Raw genomic sequence first — 20,165 nt, forward strand, 5'->3', positions numbered from 1 at the left:
CGCACGCCGGCCCGGGGAGGGAGCGGGGCGGGGGCGGCGGTGCCACCGCTGCGCTCCGGACTGCGCAGCCCCGCGGCGGGCGGGGGGAGCCGGCGCCGGGGCTGCTCCTCCCCCGTCCCGGGTGGGAGCGCTTCATCCACGTTTGCAAGTTTGCAGCGGAGGGAGGAGGAGGAGGAGCGAGCGGGCCGGGGCGGGCGGCTTTTCTCCCTTCCCTCTTTTCCTCCCCTCCATTCCCTCCCTTCCCTCCATCCTCCCTTCCTCCCCTCCCCGCCGAGCGCGCCCTGCGGCTGCCCCGCTCGCTGCTCTCCATGGCGGGGCCGGCGGCCGTGCGGCGGCGGGGCCCGGGCTGCGGGTCGCTGCTGCTGCTGCTGCCGGCGCTGCTGGAGAGCTGGGCGGCCTGCCAGGCGCCGCCGGTGCCCGCCGCCGAAACCCCTCCGGACGGCACCGAGCTCGGCGTCGAGCGGCGCTTCGTGCCCGAGAGCTGCCCGCGGGCCGTGCGCCCCGGAGACTTCGTGCGCTACCACTACCTCGGCGCCTTCCCCGACGGCACCCGCTTCGACTCCAGGTCTGGCACAAGCCCGCCCTTGGCTGGGCGCTGTGGGAGGGAGAGGAGAGGAGCGAGAGGTGCTGTGCCCACGAGGGTGGTTTTTTGTGGATGTGCAGAGATTGTGGCGCTGGGTGGAGGTTCGGTTCGGGTTCCTCTGCTTATCCCAGCAGTGCCCCGTGGGCGCTTTTGGGGTGTCCAGTTGAAAGCAGGTCAGCGGCAGGATGGGCAGTGTCCTACATGAGGGACCTACAGATCACCATGGGAAGATGCCTTTGAAATATGAAGGGCAGAGAGCTGGGGTGTGACAGCTGGGGACGTGGGGCAAGACCTCTGTAGTGGCTGGGTCCAGTAGTTTGCTTGCCCTTGTGGATTCCTAGCACGTTCTTTCAGCTGCTTTTCCAAGGCGCTGAATGGAGCTTTTCTGCTCCAGGAGTGAAGACCACAAGGTTATTCAGCTAGTCTTAGCCCAGTAAACAGGAGTGTATATGGTATCACAGTCTCTCACAGCAGTGGTTTCCTGCCCGATTCATTCTGTACATTTCCTATGTCTTCTCCAGGCTCAAACCTACTTGAATACGATTGGTTCTGAATCATTATCCTTGCCGGGAATACAGAAATTATCAGGCTTGTACTTACTTGTAATTTTTTGGATACTTTATCCTTGAATAAATGTGACCTATGTACATTGAAGTGCCTGGCTGCTTTCCTGCTGTTATTTTGGGATCAGGAAGCCTAAATAGTGGGATCAGGAGATTGTGAAGGATGCTGCTACTGCTGCCAGCTTATTTGTTTTTTCTTACTTCATTCATTGCCACTGATCAAAGTATTATTTAGAAAGATAAAGCAAAATGTATTTTCAGTAATCCTGGTAATCTCCCTTGTGCTTCAAGGAAAATCTACAGCCTTAGGGAATAACTGTCCTTCAAAGCTCAGATCTCCCTCTGGAGCTGTCTGTAGTTAGTATGCCAGTAGTGCCATGCAACCAGCACTTCTCTGACTAAAATGTGGGATGTGATAGCTGGCACTTCAGCTGGTGTTGGTGCAGTTTCAGTGAAAAGGCACAGCACAGACAGCGAATCCATTGGCAGCTGATGGGCTTGGAACGTGTGTCTTAAGTGTGTATGTGAAGACACAAAGGCAGCATCCTCGTGGCTTATTTTATAAATATGTGACAATGGGAAAACTGGCCACGTGTTCAGAAGTGTGTTTCTGGTTGCTGCTTGTGCATTGAGGCAGGGCACCTGGAGGGGCTGCCCAGGTGCTGGCTCTCATTTTACTTTTTTGTCATTTCGTTCTGAGTTACTTGGGGCAAGAACAGATTGGGCAGAACTGTACAGCATTTATCTTTTGGGATCCTCTAAATATTAGTAAATAAATAGTAATGGGGATAGTCTGGTCCAAGTTGGATATTTTTGTAGCTGCCTTCATTTCAAATGGGTGCAAAATACTAGGTTTGTTCAGCTTGGGATTTTTTTCTAGATGGCAACTCATATTGGTGTACACTTTTGTTATTCACTATGATCTTTTTTAAGACTGATGACAGTGTTTAATCATGTTCAGACATGGAAAAATAGGACTATTTTGTCTTCTCTGAGTTAATGCAAGAAATATTCTGGAGTGTTTATTCTAAAATCTTTGGTGTTCCCTGCCTATAAGTTAAAGAGATTTAGTCAATTAATATAAAAATAAGCCCATTTTCTTACCTGGTTTTTGTTTGTTTGCTTCCTTTTTTTTTTTTTAAGTTTATGAGCATGCTTAGCAGCATCAGTTTAATCGAACACTATTATGAAATCAGTCTAGAAAATACTCTAGATGTTGACCTAAGGGCAGTTTTGCTTTATTCCTTCTTCAGCTCTTGAAAATATTCTTGAGTTTTAAAATTAATTTTCTGTATTTCCAAGGAGCAGGTAGCAGTACTGCTCCTCAAGTTACCAGGCTGTTGACAAAGTCTTACTAATCATGACTGTGTTACATAAATTACCATATTATTGTCATTATTTGTTTATATTTTTTTTCCTCGGCATTGGCAGTTTTTGTTTCAATAGCCATAAAATGATTTGCATTTAAAAGCTGAGTTTAGTTGCCTAGTCATCTACTATTAATTTGGTCAATTCCACTAATAGAAACAAATTTTGCTTAGTTTTAAGGAATCTGCAAAGTCAGTCCTGCAAAGCTGCATGGTCTGATCAGTGCTTTGTTCAGTTCTCTGCTTTGCATCAATGTTCTCTTAATTGTACATTTATTTTACTAAAAAGAAAGCTCTTCTGTTCTGAGTTCATCCCAGATGTATTGCCAAGCTTTGTCCATTGCTACAAAATACCATTTTGGAGAGTTTCTTAGAACCTATTATATTACTAGTCTTAACATCTAAATTATGGTTTTGTGTGTATAATAGAATTTGTCAGGGCCTAATTTAAATATTTTCCATCCTTTACTGGGAGTGGGAATATTACTGCAACTGAAAGTAAATGCTCAGTAATAGAGGGTTGTCTACTTTAAGAGAAATGTTTGTCAGAAGGAAAAAAAAAAAGATGGAACAAACAGAGAGTTCACTCAGTAAAATATTTGAGAGATTCAAGGCTGTGGGACTGTTAGGAGGCTCAGTATGTTGTGGAAGTGATGTGTACAGTCTTGGAAGGAAAGTTTGACATCATTTCCCTAGGGATGTCTAGCTACTGGCTGCTTTCCAGAATTTTAGCACGCAAAAGGCAAAAGCCTTTTTTTTTCCTCCCCCCAGGTCTGACTTTTATATATATAATTGTAAAAAAAAAAACAACTCCTCGAAATTATAAAAGGGATTTAGGAAAACGGAAGTTGTAAAAGTTTAAAAATAAGCATGGAGCTTTTGAGATGCTTCTTGACATGTGTTTTTATACTGCTTCAAGAGGTTCAATAGCAGTAATTCAGGCACATCAAAGTGGGGTCATTGTGCAGATTTAAGGTGGCCGAATGAACCATGTAATACAGTGTTCTGTGTGGTAACACTGCTGTTCTCCAACCTCTCTGGAAAACTGAGTCATTTAAGCATCGTTTCTTTTACCTTTTGAATATTCATGTATTATCACAGAGGAGAATAATTTGTTTCTTGATTTTAGGTCTGGCAAACCTGCCATTCAAAACGTGTCTCTGTGCTTTAACTGAGCGCTGTGAAAGTGGAGGAGAAAATAAACTACCTGTTGGAAAGCCTTACAGCTACTACTTAAAAGGCATTTTTTCCCTCTCCCTTTCTCCCACAGAGATTGGAAGTGTGATTTTCACATTGTAAAGCTTTTAGGTCTTATATAATATTTTTGTGATGTTGCTGACTGAAATCAATATGCTGAGATCCTACCGTGGGAGCAGTTATCCTTTCATATCTCATAACAGTGTTTAATTTTCCCTTTTCTTCCTTAATTTTCCAGTGCTGCTTTTAATGTTAGTGTGTCAGTTACCTGTATGTAGTTCTGGCCTTCATGTGCCTGTAGTACCCATTGCACTCTGCTAGAATGTGTTTCAGTGAGCAGTGGACAGAAGGAGAACTGTGTTGATGTCTCAGGAATTCCTTGGATTTGCCCTTTCCTTTAGGAGCCGCTGATCCTTTAGGACTGATTAAGTTATGCTAACAGGGCAAGAGAGAGACAAGGTGCAGTTAACTGTCTTTCAAAAAAAAAAAACAAAACAAACCTAACCAAACCAAACAGTGGAAGGAGGTGTAAATGAACTGCTAACATTCTTGCCTGCTTTTCCCCCTTCAGCTATGACAGGGGATCCACGTTCAACGTGTTTGTGGGCAAAGGTCAGCTTATTGCTGGGATGGACCAAGCTCTGGTGGGCATGTGTGTGAACGAGCGCCGCTTTGTGAAGATTCCTCCTCAGCTTGCCTACGGAAGTGAAGGCGTCCGTAAGTACAGCACCGAGCCAGCTGCTTGGGTATGGATTCAACAGAGCAGATGGGAAACGGAGCCCCAGGAGGGAAGGGTAGGAAATGCACGTAGTGAATTTCTGGGAGGTTATCCCCTGTTCTTCAGAGGTGTTTGTTAAGCCTATAGCCTGCAGGGATCTCTCCAGACTCCCTCTGTGCGCTGAAGGAAGAGCAGTTTGCTGCAGAAGACCTTCAGGTCCTTCACTTTTGCTATGAAAGTTAACTATTTATTTATATCTACCTCCCTGTTAAATACTTAATTAAACCAAAATTGTGGCTTTGCAGTGCTGCACAAGGTCTTGTCAGTTCCAAAAGTAGCTTTGTCCTACAGCCTCAGAGAGGCAACAAATGCTAACTCAGGATAGTTTGCCTGATTGACAGATGTGATAAAGTCCATCTTGCCAGATTTCCCCCCCCCCATAAGTAGCTGCAGCAATGGCAAAGGGCCAAAGAGTTGTAAGTACACCAGGTAATAAGGTGTGCATTATGCAGCTTTTTTAGGGTATGCGTGGATTGGTTCTTTTTTGCTGGTACCTTGTGTAAAAAGGGAAAGAAAACTGTGTGTGTTTTGCTTTTGCAGCTGGTGTGATACCCCCCAATGCTGTGCTCCATTTTGACGTGCTCCTGATAGATCTGTGGAACTCGGAGGATGAAGTGCAGGTTCAGACCTACTTCAAACCTGAGAAGTGTCCTCGGACAGTCCAGGTGTCTGACTTTGTACGGTACCATTACAATGGAACATTCTTGGATGGGACCCTGTTTGATTCAAGGTATGCAGCTGAGTTGTGTGTTTTTGGGTAGTTTAATCGGTGTCTTACCATCGTTTGCTCCCTTTTTACCTGTGTAACAATTAATGCTAACTGCCCAGAAACACAGGAAATGACATCTGGCATTGGATGTGTGTTAGTAATTTTTTCAGGAATTATAGGATAGCGGTACTGACTCAAACCAATAAAACTGTCCATTATTTCTTCGTGGGCATTGCCAATCCAGATGCTTTTTTAAATTTTAAATTTCATTCCCTGTATGTATATTACTATTTATTGAGGTCAGTTAGAAGTCAACATAACCAGTATAGCTGTTCAGATTAGATACAAGTTTTGTAACCTTAGCAGGGTTGGTAATGAAAGTGAGCCACTAACATTTTCTTACTGAGATTTTATGTGTGCAGCATCTGTGCTTCATTAGAACCCAGTGGAAAATGATGCTTTAGTAACAGCTGCCTGACAGCCACTTTCCAAAGCCTCTGTGAGGTTCCTGACATAGCTAAGCAGTCTGGAAAACTTCCCAGCCAGGCCTTGGCAAATGAAGGACCGATACTCTTGGACTAGCAAGTTGTGAGCTACACTGTGCAGAGTATGTGGATTTAAAGGTTAATATTGTTCTTTCCTGTGCCACTCTGACATTTGGTTGTGATTTTTTTTTGCCTTTCTCATGTTTAGCCATAATCGGATGCGAACTTACGATACCTATGTGGGGATTGGATGGCTGATTCCTGGCATGGACCAGGGTCTCCTGGGAATGTGCGTAGGGGAGAAGCGCATTATTACAATACCACCTTTCCTGGCGTATGGAGAGGATGGAGATGGTAAAAGTTATTCCTTTAGTTGTTACTCTTTTTTTTTAATCCCAAGTCATGCATATTTTAAAACAAATTTTCTGTATTTTAAATTTATGGGCAGCATTACTACCCTGTTCAGAGAGACACTACTTAACGACTTAATATTGTTGATACAACTGTAGTATTTATATACTGAAATTTTATTTCAGTGAGGGAATACAGTCTGTGAATAATAATGTCTAGTGGCACCAAAGACTTGAAGAGAGATGACTATATAATCCTTTCAGACTGCCACAGAAAGCAGAAAAAATTTAAGAAAAATTATGTTAAATATATTTTTAATTCCAGATGGGTTTTGTTGTGGTTTTTTTTAACAAATGCTCTAGTGATAACTATGAAATAGATTGTCTTGTGAGACTGTGCAGCCTGCAGATTATACATAGACATCTCCATGTTGAATTATAGTTTGTGACTTTTCCTTATATTCTTTCTCTGCTCTGGTGTTTAGGAATGTGTTTTTGGTGTATGAGGTTTCATACCCCTTCTGTGGCTTCATTACCATTAACTGTGAGGCTGAAGAGGCCTTTGTTTTCAGTGAGGCAATGCTATCACTGTGGGAATAGAAGGAAATTATTCAGTTGGAGAATTCAGTAAAAAAAAAAAGAAACCCTGAACCAATAAATGACTGACTAGAAGCAAATTTGCAGAGAGACCTGAATAAATTAGAGCACTTGCAATCACCAGATAAATGAAATTAAACAAACTGGATTCTGTACCTGGGATGGGGCAACCCTGGTTGTGTGCACAGGCTGGGGAGTGGGAGGTTGGAGAGCAGCACCACGGGAAGGAACCTGAGGCTCCTGGTGGATAGCAAGTTGAACATGAGTCAGCAGTGCCCTGGCAGCCAGGAGGGCCAACCTGAGGGGAGTCAGGCACAGCATGGCCAGCCGGGCAAGGGAGGGGATTGTCCTGCTCTGCTCTGCTCTGCACTGGGGTGGCCTGACCTTGAATGCTGGGGGCCGTTCTGGGTGCTAAAATATAAGAAAGACATGAAGCTATTAGGGAGGGTCCCAAGATGAGGGGGCTTGAGGGGAAGCTGTGTAAAAAGCAGCTGAGATCACTTGGTTTGTTCATCCTGGAGAAGACTGAGGGGAGGCCTCACTGCAGTCTGCAGCTTCCCCATGAGGGGAAGAGGAGAGGTAGGGACTGATCTCTGGTGACAAGTAACAGGACCTCTGAAGTTGTGTCAGAGGAGGTTTAGATTGGATGTTAGGAAGAGGTTCCTCACTCAGAGGCTGGGCACTGGAACAGGCTCCCCAGGGAAGTGGTCACAGCACTGAGCCTGACAGAATTCAAGAAGTGTTTGGACAATGCTCTCAGGCCCAAGATGTGACTCTTGGGGTGCCTGTGCAGGGCCAGGAGTTGGACTGATAATTGTAGTGAGTCCCTTCCAACTCAAATAATCTATGATTCTGATTTATTTTGGGAGGGGAGGTGCTTGATATTTGGCAGTACGTTACTTTTCAACAAACATGTTTAAGCTTCTGCTAGAACACCTGCTGTTTCTTACCAATTTTCTGCTCTAACACTTTTGTAGGTAAGGAGATCCCTGGCCAAGCTTCTCTTGTCTTTGACGTGGTTTTGCTGGATCTGCATAACCCCAAGGACGGCATTGCTATTGAGAATCAGCTTGTGCCTGAATCTTGTGAGCGGAGAAGCCAGACAGGAGACTTTCTGCGATACCATTACAATGGCACACTTTTGGATGGCACATTATTTGATTCCAGGTAACCAAAACATTCAACTCTACAGATTTCATTTCCAGTTTGACTGCTCTGTCATGTCCATAACAAGCTCAAACACAGTTCTTTGCTTTTCCTTCCTTTTTGAAAATTTTAAGTGGACTTGGAGTCTTTTTAAAAGTCATAGAAAACTTTTCCATATGGGAAGGAAAAGAGCTCTTTTGTACCATGTCATTGTCACAGACGCCATCTAGGGGTAGTGGCCCACCCAGTGAGGCCAAGTGCTTTAGGCACACAAGCCTGAAGACTCTTTTCCCCATAGGGTTTATCTGCCAAATAGGTAATACCACTGAAGAGAGAGAAAATTATTATGATTCCATTTTATGTCCTGAGAATTGTGAGCCAGTGTGCTAGTAGCTAGTGTGAGCTTTATCATATTTATACTTGGAAACTGTTTGCGTTTTGAAGGCTGATGTCTTTCGAGACTGAATTATGGGTTTGCAGAATTCAATCAGAGGGGTTTTCTGTGATAAAGGAAGAGGGATTATCGTGACAGTAAATTCAAAGCTCTGTGGGAACACGAGCCTTGTGTACAGAATCATATGAATAATACCCTTGTAGATTTCTGTGACTTTGGTTGCTTTTAGTGGAACAGTGCTTTACTATCCTACTCTAGCTTTCACTACAGCTGGCTAAAAGGAGGTGAGAGTGAGCCAATGTAAAATGTTCTACAAAATAAGCTCAGAGAAAAATGTTTAGCACTACTGCAAGAGCCATCTCCGTAGACCTTGATTTACAATTTGTGAAAGCTTATAATTTAAGAACTCAAAGCTTATCCACAGTGTACCTATTTCTCTTTTTTGAGATATGAGTGTCTTCTCTAGTAACTAATCAATTTTTGAAAATAGCCATAGTATTTATATGAGGGTTGCTGTCAAGAAATAGTAATAAATGCTTTGTAGACAGCAGCCTCTACATCATTCTGAAGTGCTGAGAGTTGTTAGAGAGCTTGTTCACTAAAACATGGTATCCTGACCTCCTGCAGAATTCATAAATGAAGAAATAGAGCAGCTAACAATAGGGATTGAAAGCCCTGGAGCTATCTAGGACAAAGTTTCTTACTGGTACAGGGAACATGCCAAAAGCTCTGCAAATGGCTGGTTTTGAGAGCTCTAATAACATTTTCCTTTGCCTTTTTACTCTGCAGAATTTGGCTGCAGAACTGCCCTGGGCAGCTCAGCCAAGGCTGTCTGGACTTAGAGCAGTTGAATAAACCTCAGAATTAAATCAGGGCCTGGTCTTGTACTGGTTTAGTTCTTTCCTAGATGAATTGTAAAGATGAATTAAACCTTTCTGCCTTCTCCTTGGGCTGTGCCTTTGTGTAACATGCCTTGAAGAAAGGCAGAAGACAGTCATGGCCATGTAAGAAACATCATTTTTGTTGTACCCTTGTTTTATTCTGTCATGAGGTGTTGAAGGAGGTCCTTCAGCCTGTGTGTTAAGTGGCTGGCTTAGGTTTTGTTGTCATGACTCATTTTAATGTTGAGCATCCCAGGAGAACCTATTTATCCCACCTGCTCCTTCTGGTAGTTGAACTACATAGCTGTGGTTGCAAAATGAGGTAGTCTGCAGGGTGTCTCATGAAAATGAAGCACTTATCAACCGTAGCTAGTTGATAAGTGCTTATTAAAGTGGTGTCAGGGCAGAGGAAATTTTAAAGGAGTAAACTTTTTTTTTCAGTTTCTTATCAAAACCTGTTTTCTGTTTCATTTAAAATATATAAATAAGTGTGATTTTTCTTTCTAGATACAGTAGAAATGAATTTGCAGATTTGCTGGCTGTTCACTAGCCAGGGTCTCACTGCTGGGTAATCAGTGACCCGTATGTCACTGAGTGATGAAACCTGGTGGCCTGGATTCATGGAACATAGTTCCTTTGTGCTCCCTGGTGCTGGTTAATGACTGTGTGTTTGACCTTAACTAGTTTAAGAATTGTGTTGCAAAGCTATTGCAAGAGCCCATGTTTTCTTGAGTACACCTGACACTGCTGAAATGCAAATATTTCAAATATTTTCTGTAGTTATTCCCGAAACCGTACATATGACACCTATGTTGGGAAAGGTTATGTGATTGCTGGAATGGATGAAGGTTTGCTAGGTGTATGCACCGGTGAAAAAAGAAGAATAATAATCCCCCCTCATCTTGGATATGGAGAAGAAGGGAGAGGTGAGCTTGGCTTTGCATTCAAGTCTTCTGTAGTTAAACTTTTATTGCTTAGTTAATCTGTGTGTATTTTCATTTTTCTGGCATTTGAAAGGTTTATGAATTAGTTCATTATTTTGTAGACATCAAACTGACAAGGCCACATCCAGAATTTGCAGGATTATTTTGATTAGCTAAATAGGTAGGAGAATAAAATATAGAACAATCTCACATGTAACTGGTAGCCTGAACTCATTTGGATAATTGGTGTTTCAGGCAGACTGGTACTTGGATGCCAGGAGCTCTGCAGTGTGAGATCTTCCTTCCTGCATGTTTTAAACTCTCTATCCTGAGGGAGTTCATCATGCAAAGTTTTCTTCCCTATTCCTTCCACAGCCACAGGTTGTGCATGTAACAACAGTGAAGTAACCATGTGTGTGTAACATACAATTAACATTTCTTTGGGAAAACTCATTGCTATCTAAACAGATTGCTGGGAGAGGCTGAATGTGATAACCCTTCTAGCTCATCCCAGTTGTGGCTGGTGTTTCAAAAAGAGCCTCCTGGGATGTTACTTGGATAAGTGATTTAGGAAAAAAAGCCTTTCTTCTGGGAATGCAAGTTCTGTGCTGCAGATTTGGAATTACTGACAAACCTCCATCCTAGGATGGATGTGTTTTGTTAATCTTGGTGATGCACATAATCCTGGGAAGAGGGGGAAGAAGTTGCCTGCTTTTAGGTTATTTTAAGGAACTGTAACTTTTCCCATAGAATGACGTTCCTTGAAGCAAGAGTTCTTGAGAATTTTGATGATCAAGATTTAATTGGTACATGAAACACAAATGAGTTATTTAGGATAGTCACAGGAAATACATGGTTATCGCTTCATTTGTGCATAATTTTAAAATTCAGGGTAACAAAAGCTTTTCTTTCACCATTGAACTGAGTGCATGCTTAGTGCTTTCCCACTGGTTGTCTTTCCTACATTGGTTGCAGCTTGCATCTGTCACATCCTTTAATTCTGAATGGGAAGAGCAAAATGATTCAGTAGCAGGCACAGCAGGAATGCGTATTCCTACAGGGTGCAGTACCTTGGCATCATCTGCCTGTTTGGGTACCATTTCTTCTTCTATTTGTCTAATGTGTTTCCTGTTTAGGAAAGATTCCAGGATCTGCAGTGCTGGTCTTTGACATCCACGTGGTGGACTTCCACAACCCCTCGGATTCGGTCAGCATCACCGTTCACTACAAACCCTCCAACTGCACTGTGCTGAGCAAGAAGGGGGATTACCTGAAATACCACTACAATGCTTCCCTCCTGGATGGAACCCTGCTGGACTCCACGTAGGTATTTGAGTGCCCTGGTGAGGAGAAAGCTCCCAGCAGCAGTGAAGGCAAGAATGAATTCCCTGCAAAGCAAGCTAGCAGGGAATAAAGTGTGATGGTGTTCTCAGGGGTCCCAGGATGAGGGAAGAGACGAGAATCTTGACTCCATGTTTCAGAAGGCTGATTTATTATTTTATGATATATATATATTATATTAAAACTATACTAAAAGAATAGAAGAAAGGATTCCATCAGAAGGCTTGAAAGGAAAGGAATGGAATGATAATAAAATCTTGTGACTGACCAGAGTCTGAGACAGCTGTGATTGGCCATTAATTAAAAACAACCACATGAGACCAATCACAGATGCACCTGTTGCATTCCACAGCAGCAGATAATTATTGTTTAAATTTTGTTTCTGAGGCCTCTCAGCTTCTCAGGAGAAAAAATCCTACCAAAAGGATTTTTCATAAAATGTGTCGGTGACAATAAAGATTTTTATTTTTTTAAACTAAATATTTATGTCGAATGTATTTTTCTTTTTATGGCTGCCTGCCAAAGGTACATAGGAGGAGGAGAATTTAAAGACAATCTGTCATAGCATAATGAGAGAACCAAGAACAAAAAGGATGTAGGAGTGTGTTGGAGAAGAACGTAAACAGTATGTGTGGAGTGATGAAACTTATTGCGTGGCATTCTGTTTAAATGGGCCAGTTCAGGCGTCTGGGTGAGTCATGCCAGAAGAACACAGGTCTCACCATGAATGAACTGTCCAGGTTTATTCAATTTCTTGTAGGGTAGGATTTGTGCTCTGTACTGATTCAGTGCTCCTGAGAGAGGTCTGCAGTGTGTGGTTTATAGTAAATGCTCACCTGTCATGTCTGTGGCACACATTGCTCCTGTACTGTAGTGTGGCTTTAAGTGTCAGCATGGAGAAACTATCAGAGGCCTTGACTGTAACTGTGAGAATATTATGCCTTTTCCTCCTCTCCCTTGGCGGTAGATTTATGAGGGAAGCAAAAGATTGCTCCAGTCTGTCTCATGTAGCAGTGAAGGGAGCCTGGCACACAACTACAAGAGTATTTCTGTTAGCTTCCTTTTCTTTTTGCCTTAATCTTTGGAATAGTGCAAGTCATCCAAACAATATTTTATTTTTTGGAAGGGAAGTTGGGAAAAGCTATTTTTTGCCAGGTTATAATTAACACAGGAAGTAGCTCATGAGTTTCACAGTGTACACAATAGCTTGCAGAGCTGAAAAGCTGCCCTAATTTGGAGCACGTGGTGCAATGCTGTAGGCAAGGATGTATACAAGTGATATGTTTGGATTCAAAACAGTTTATATGTCAAGAATGCTCAATTTCCATTTTGTAGCAGGAACCAAGGGATGTCGAGACCGTCTCACTCACAGCAGTTTTTAGGGAATGAAAGATTGTGAATCATGTGCTCCTAATTTTAAGGCTGACCTCTTAGCCACTGAATTATTTTCTTTCCAAATAATACTCTGTTGTACAAGCATGTCCTGCAGGGGCACAGCCAAGCCAAATAACCAAAGAAAGGCAACCAATAGAATAAAGAGCCTTAATGCTGCATACTCTGCCTTTAGAATCACAATATATGTTTGACTTTTGGGCTTTTAACTGGTGATATTTTCTAATTTTAGAAATGAGCCATGGGCAGCAAGGTATAATTCAAAATTTAATATGGTTAAATAGCAGCAGTAGTGGTTGTGTTAATAGCTACTACATTATAGTGACTGATTTCATTAAAGAGATGGCTGATCCATGAGAATGCACTCACATCCCTCTATGGAGTTGGTGATCCTGGGATGAATGTACATCTGGAATTCTTATATCTGCTGAAAAGTCCAATTACAACTATTAAAAACATGTGAAAGGTAAAAACCCTTATTTCAAGATAAAATACCTTGGGGTTGGAATTGGCATAATTAATGATTTTAATTGGATTTCATCCAAGAAGCCTATAATTTTAGTGCCAGAGGACATGTCAGCAGCAAAGACTTGTCTGTTTGGTGCTGGCTGTAACTTGAGAACAACTTCAGGTAACTGTTTGGTAGAATAAAGCATTGGGTACTAAGTTAATTTTTGGCAATGACAGGACACTATTAGAAACTGCTACTTCTGTGGTAACTTTGAGCAACAGAAATTTTCTATTTTATGTTGATTTTTTTTTTTTCATTTTTCCTTCCTTTCCAGACACAGCCTTGGCAAGACCTACAACATAGTTCTGGGATCTGGTCAGGTGGTGTTGGGGATGGACATGGGCCTTCAGGACATGTGTGTCGGGGAACGACGGACAGTCGTTATCCCACCTCACCTTGGTTATGGAGAAGATGGAGTTGGTGAGTGCACATCCACTTAGCATCTCTAGAGTGACTGAAACACAGGCATGCATGTTATATTAGCTGCCTGGATGGGTTTTTTTTTAGAGATTTTTCATGTCCTTATTTTAGACAGTCCCCCTCTTCCCTGTTCCCCAGTGGACATGCTGTCTGTGTTGCATTTCAAGCCATGCTGTTGCTGTGGCCAACAGAGTACAAAAGGCAGCACGTGCCCCCAGTAATGTTGCTTTGTCAGAACAGAAAGCTCCAGGCAGTCTGGTGTTGCAGAGGGATGCAAACACTGTTTTCCATGACAGGGAGTTGGGTGCTTGTGTTTGGACATGCGGTGTTATTCAGGAGACAGAGCTGCAGGGGACTGGTCAGCCCTAATATGTTAGGAAATTCAGAAGATACATAAACTGAGTATAAGATGTGAAACAGTGTATTGGTGCAGTTAAAACTCCAACACAAATACATTTTGAGGCAGCTTTAGGGCATTAAGGCTTAACAATTTTTAATGCTGTGGACAGCAGTAATAGAAAGAATGATATAGAAGTGACAAGAACTTTTATGTCCAGGTACGTTGTTTCTGGTCTTGCTGGTTAAAAGGTTTGAGGGAAAGGAGTCTATAATGAGATCACCAAGATGACCAAATTCTGATGTGCATGGAAACAGTTGCATAAGTTGCTGTGTTCTTTGAATAGCTCCAGAAAAGTTTGTAGTTTATAAAGACTGTCAGGCATCACATGCAGAGCTTAATGGAAAATTAATTTGCGTTAAGAACTAAGAATATATTTCCACTTGGACCTGTCTTCTGTGAAAAATTAGGAGTTTACCATATATACAATGTTTTATACAAGATTTTATCTATTATACATGATATGTAATTGCATAGCTATATGTAATAAATTGAAAATTTCCTCATAACATGAAAAGTCTGCTGTGTAAGATACCTGTCATAAGTATTTGCCATTGTTCAGGGTACATTTGATACACGTTCTGAAACATTGTATGATTTGTTACTGTGTTGGTATATGCCCAGCTATTTGAAGAAATTGCTTGTTTGCAATTTCTGTCTCTTGCAAACAGATTAGAGGTGAGTTTTCTTTTTCAACACTAAATTAAACTCTTTCCATGGCTTCCCTGAGGTAATATCCCAGGCTGTTGAGTCTCACAGCAGTATGCTGGTACACAGTGTATTGGCAAGATAAAGGAAAATGGATCATTCCCACAAGTTTAGTTTTTGAAAGTAAAAAAAAAAAAGGATGCAGTTTGAATCATGGACTTATAGAATGGTTTGGATTGCAAAGGACCTTAAAGATCAGCTAGTTCCAAACCCCCTGACATGGGCAGACACCTTCCACTAGAATAGGTTGCTCAGGGCCCCATCCCAACTTGGCCTTGAACATTCCTAGGAATGGGGCATCTACACTTCTGTGGGCAATCTATTCCAGTGCTTCAAGTTTTATTTTGAAAAGTTCCTTTTATGATCAGGAAGATTTGATGGGCTAGGGATCACACTAGAGAAGTGTCTTTTGGAGCAGGAAGATAAATTTAATTTTGGTTAAAAAGGAAATATCCCCTTCAATGTAAGTGAGTATAAATACCCCTCTTTGCCATTTGTTGTGACAGAAGGAGAAGTGCCTGGTAGTGCTGTATTAGTTTTTGACATCGAACTGCTGGAATTGGTGTCTGGCTTGCCTGAAGGATACATGTTTGTATGGAATGGGGAAGTCTCTCCCAACCTTTTTGAAGAAATAGACCAGAATCATGATGGAGAGGTTCTTTTGGAGGAGGTAAGCTGTGATGATGTAAACACTTGCAGTGGTTCTCTTCGACCACTATCAATGCCAATTTTGAAGGATGGAGTCTTTCCTCATTTTCTTCTCTTCTTCTTCTGGAATAGTGTTTGTCATCGAGGGAACAGGAAGGCAAGGTATCAGCTAAAACAAGGCTATTCAGCTTTTGAGTTAAAGAAAAAAGGACAGTAAGAATGGCCAAACTGCATAAGATCATTTTCTGTTGTGGTTTCCTTGGTCAGCAACAAATCCTTAGCGCATAAGTGTAAAAGGCAGAGTTGGTATCCAATATTCCTTTGCTGTATCAGCCTTCTTGCTGTCTGTCTCTGTGTTAATTGGCAGTTTGTGGTGAATTCTTGAGCCAAAGCTGGGCCTGCAGCAGTGTATCCAGGAGCTGTCTAATCTCTTCTGGAGCCTGGCAGTGCCAGTGGCCACTCCTTACACATGTGAATTGTGTGCTGTGCAAAGTTCTTCCCCTTGCTTGCTTTTAAAATCTGCATTGTGAGGATGTCATTGCATGCCCCAGTTGAAAGCCACTTGCTTTTGCCACACCTCTGATAACATAAAATTCTTTATATTCTTTCAAATTATATTTTTTTATTCTCTTCCGAAGTCTTCTTTGTCACCTTTCTCTATCCTCCTGTTTTGTCTTTTCTTCTTTGTCCCTTCTTTTCTCCCTGGAGTGGTGCTGCCTGCAGTGCTCACGGGGCAGGCTGTGGCCCTGTGGAACAGCATGAAATGTCTTTGAGGATTTAAAAACTAATACGGTAAAATCGAATTCTTGTTTTCCCTTTTCCTAGCACTCTCTACCACCTCTTTTGTTTTCCTTCCATATCCATCTTCTCTCTTACGTTTACCTCCACATCTGTCCTTGCAGAGAAGAAAAAAGCTTTGACTGGTTTAGAGAAAGAGGTGGGGTGAGGCTGTTGCTGTCCACATCAGCAATCATCCTTGTGTGTTGTCCCCTCTAAGATGCAGGTGGGTTTCTGTTTTACAGTGAGCTTCATGTATCGCCATGCAGAATTACTGCCCTCCATCTGTATAGAGCTGTTCCTATGTCCAGCTGTCCAACCCGTCTTCCTCCTAAATGATGAAAAAGAACTTTCCTTGTTATGGGTCCAAAACCCACTGGAATGAGTGAGGAAATCCCTGCTGAGCTCCACAAAGAGTCATTTAACCTCATGTGTCTGTTCTAATTAGTTCAGTTTGGGTGGTAAACTTTATAGGGTAGTAACAGTGTCCTATGTACATTTAATAAGTAGTAAAATACTGGATGCTTTTCATTTTCAAATATCCTTTTCACTGTGAGCTGTTTTCTTCTCTTTTTCCCCCCTTTTAGTTTTCAGAGTACATCCAAACTCAAGTTGATACTGGCAAGGGAAAACTAGCTCCTGGCTTTGATTTTGAGAAGATTGTTAAAAATATGTTCACCAATCAAGACCGGGATGGAAATGGTAAAGTTACTGCTGAAGAATTCAAGTTGAAAGATCAGGAGGCCAGAGAGGAGCACGATGAACTGTAAAGATAAGAAAAAAACCAAGAATCCTGAGCTGACCTGCTGTTCAAACACGTGTACCAGAAGGAGTTTTGGCAAACATGGTTCTGGAAGGAGAGCCCTTGGATAGCCTGTGTCTGCCTCTGCCTGGGTGTGGGTAGGCTATTAAAATAGGAGCAGATTTTCAGTTGGAATTGTTAGGTATATCTGAAAAAAGTGTTAATGCCTCAAGGTGGGATGTATAGACATGTAAGGAGTGTCCTGCTGTATGTGGTGCCGTGAACCACATGTGTGTGGGGTCTGCTTTTATGCTAAAGATCCAAAGTTCTCACTGAACAATTCACGGTCAGTTGGGTGGATGGTAGAGAAAACCTACCAAGTGCTTTTACAAGAGTTTTAAAAAACCTTCTGTATCAGAAATATTTGTGTAGGAAAATGAACCAAAATATTCCCCATAACAATAACCTGTAAAAGTTGTCAGCTGTTGATCCCAGCTCCTTTCAGAAGGCATGAGCACTCTTCCCAGTAAATGAACAAACTCACACGGATTTTTGCCAGCAGAAAATCTGATTTGCAAATTGCAGAAACATGGCTGTGCCATTGCAAAATTTACATAAGCTGTGACTTAAATTAAACAGACCTAGAATTGATACTGTGTATGTGTTGGGTTTTTTACCTCACGGACTAAAAGCTTCCTACCATCTGTACTGTGCTGAATTAGTAACCTTGACTCTTGCTGGCCAGTGTTCCCATCAGTCATTCCAAAACCTTTCTAGTTGCAACCTCATTTATAGTTTTGTTAGACATTAAATATTAACATACACGGTCCAAATGCTGTCATAAATACTGGACACAGTTGGTTTTGTGTTGGGCTTCTGTCTCCTATTTTGGGAATTGATAGATTAAGGAGTAAGTACTTACAGTTTAAGCAGCAGAGCAGTCTGCAGTGGCAAACAAACAGACAGACAGTGATAGAATCAAGAAACAGCCCCATCTGTTTGTGTGTGCTAACGTTCTGGCCCAGCCCTCAACAAAAAGTCAGCCCTGGGAGTGCTGCTCAGATTCTGTGACTCGAGGCAGTCACCCCTGTTAGCTCGACAAATGCAGCAGAGCTGCTCCCTACTAAATACACCAGACAGACCCATTTTCTGGGAGGCCCTGGGATCCCCCTCAGTACACAGCATGCCAAGAGCACAAACACATAGAGTGAGACACTGTCAAGGAGGAGTGGGCAGGGAGTTGTGTTTTCATTATAAGCTTTGTGTCTAGTTTCTTGCTTTCCTTGGTCTGTACATGTGGGATATAAGCTCCCTGAGATGCTCTTTCTAAAAATTGGTATTTCAGATGAGAACATTTTGTATTGGTTTTTAATGCAGATCTTACAAAAAGTGCAGTGAAATATTTTTTTGAGTTTGATACCATTAAATGTTGGATAACTGATCTTTTTGTTAAATAAAATATTGATCAACTATTAAAATTTCTTTTCTTTTTCTGGAGTTTTGGTGGGTTGGGACCATGAGTTGAAGCAGATGCTCTTCCTGCAGCTCTCTTCTCTTGTACACAATAGGCTTACCCTGAATATGTTCAATACTGCTATTAATGTTCATAAAAAATATTTTAAACTATGATTAATGGATGATTTTATACCAGATGTAGAAGTTGTGGCTATCAGGGACAGGCACTTCTATTCCCAAGTCTGAGTCCAGAATGGCTCCTTACCATCTTGTGAAAGCAGCTCTCTCAGCAGACTGTTTCTCCCTTTTGCTTTACTTGGAAGTGGGTTGCTCACTTTTTGCTGTGGTTCAGATGCAGTCCCTTCTGTGTGCTGACAAAGCTGAGAGAAGGAGTGGGAAGCAAGTTGTGATTGGAGTACTGCCAGAAGCAGAATTCAATGTGGGAAGAGCTCCTTACTCTGTTCTCATATGTACCCCCAAAAAACCAAGTCTGTCTTATGGATATCCCCCCTCCTTTTGGGGGGATGGAACTCTCAGGTCTTTAAGGCCCCTTCCAACCCAAACCATTCTGTGGTATCCTGAATTGTTTTGTCTGAGAAAACCTTAGTGAATGAACCCCATTTTTCTGCACGGAGGAACATTCCAGATGGATCCCAGATGGGCTGAAGAGTTCCTGGTAACCAGGATAACAGAGTTGTCCTCCGGGGCAGATGCAGAAGAAGGAGCAGCACTGAACTGCTGTCAGTTGGTGAGCCCAAAAATTGCTGTGCTGGTTTTTTTTTGGAAGTGCTTGTCAGTGATGGGATAGCAGGGATGACTTTACCAGTGCCTCTGGCTAGGGTAAGTACATCTGAAATTCTCATGCCATTGCTCCTTGGGCAAACATGGCTCATGATCCAGCTAAAGATGTTTTTCCTTCAATAGGAAGTCTTTGTTGCCTCCTCACCTCATCCCTCCAAGCCTGCAGGTTGCCATTTTAGAAATAAGAATGCAGCTTTGGGGAAAATCAGAGAATATATGGAGAACCTTGCTATAAAATAATGGTGTTTATATGGGGCATTGCCCAGACAAAGCCAACAGAGGCCAGGTCTGCGTGCCTGTTTTAGGCTAAACTGCTTAAAATCCAGACTTTCTGCTCACTAACATAGATCCAGACCTTTCCCTTTCTTTTGGCAGCTATTAGCTTCTCCCTTGAAGGAAAGCTTGGGGCCACCTTCTTCTATGTCAAAGTGAAAAATATTTTTTTTAAGGAGAAACTAGCTATTTAGAATTAATCTAGCTGTCTATTTACAATTCATCTATTTAGTAGCATTTTGTTGTTAGTATTTAGAATTTGCCTATGTAGAATTTACCTATTAGTATCTACTACCTCCTAATATTTAGAACTTAGCTATTTAGAATTATCTATAGAATCTCTCTATTTTGGGTTTATTTATTTATAGAATTAGTATCTAGATATTTTTTTATGATACTTAACTGAGATTACTTTATAAAAATAGATATTGGCTCTCAAGGGTCATTAAGCACCAGATGTAACTGGGCTCAGCTAACGAGGGGCTCTCCAGAACTCAGGCTGTTCCTACTCCTCTAATGAAACAGGCAGCTGCTATTCTCAGAGCTGGCAGCTGACTGCTGTTAGGAAAGAAGTTGCTGGCAGCCAAGGTTGGCAATTGGTGACTGAATTGTCAGGGGCTCAGTGGAAAAGAAAAGCAACAGGGGTTGCTTTACCCAGAAAAACCCAGGTATTTATGAATAGTTTTTTCTGTGTGATTTTTGTGTCCTAATTTGATAGCAATGCTTT

General features: G+C 42.0%; 1 protein-coding gene across 1 annotated transcript; it reads left to right on the top strand.

Annotated features, from left to right (window-relative positions):
• Positions 1 to 308: 308 nt before the first annotated feature.
• Positions 309 to 18,406, top strand: FKBP9 (FKBP prolyl isomerase 9). Its single transcript, XM_066556388.1, has 10 exons — positions 309 to 565; positions 4,282 to 4,427; positions 5,029 to 5,218; positions 5,891 to 6,036; positions 7,607 to 7,796; positions 9,831 to 9,976; positions 11,110 to 11,296; positions 13,492 to 13,637; positions 15,249 to 15,412; positions 16,755 to 18,406. Exons 1-10 carry the CDS (start codon positions 309 to 311, stop codon positions 16,935 to 16,937), a joined length of 1,755 nt encoding a protein of 584 aa, XP_066412485.1. The 3' UTR covers positions 16,938 to 18,406.
• The last annotated feature ends 1,759 nt before the right edge of the window (positions 18,407 to 20,165 follow it).

The sequence above is a fragment of the Molothrus aeneus genome, chromosome 1, assembly GCF_037042795.1.
Source record: "Molothrus aeneus isolate 106 chromosome 1, BPBGC_Maene_1.0, whole genome shotgun sequence".
NCBI lineage: Eukaryota > Metazoa > Chordata > Aves > Passeriformes > Icteridae > Molothrus > Molothrus aeneus.

Bases quoted from the DNA above. Each gene is read 5' to 3' on its own strand.
- FKBP9 (XM_066556388.1), top strand. From the start codon at position 309: ATGGCGGGGCCGGCGGCCGTGCGGCGGCGGGGCCCGGGCTGCGGGTCG. The intron at 11,297-13,491 runs GTAGGTATTTGA...CTTCCTTTCCAG, and splicing joins GGAACCCTGCTGGACTCCAC to ACACAGCCTTGGCAAGACCT. The intron at 15,413-16,754 runs GTAAGCTGTGAT...CCCCCCTTTTAG, and splicing joins GAGAGGTTCTTTTGGAGGAG to TTTTCAGAGTACATCCAAAC.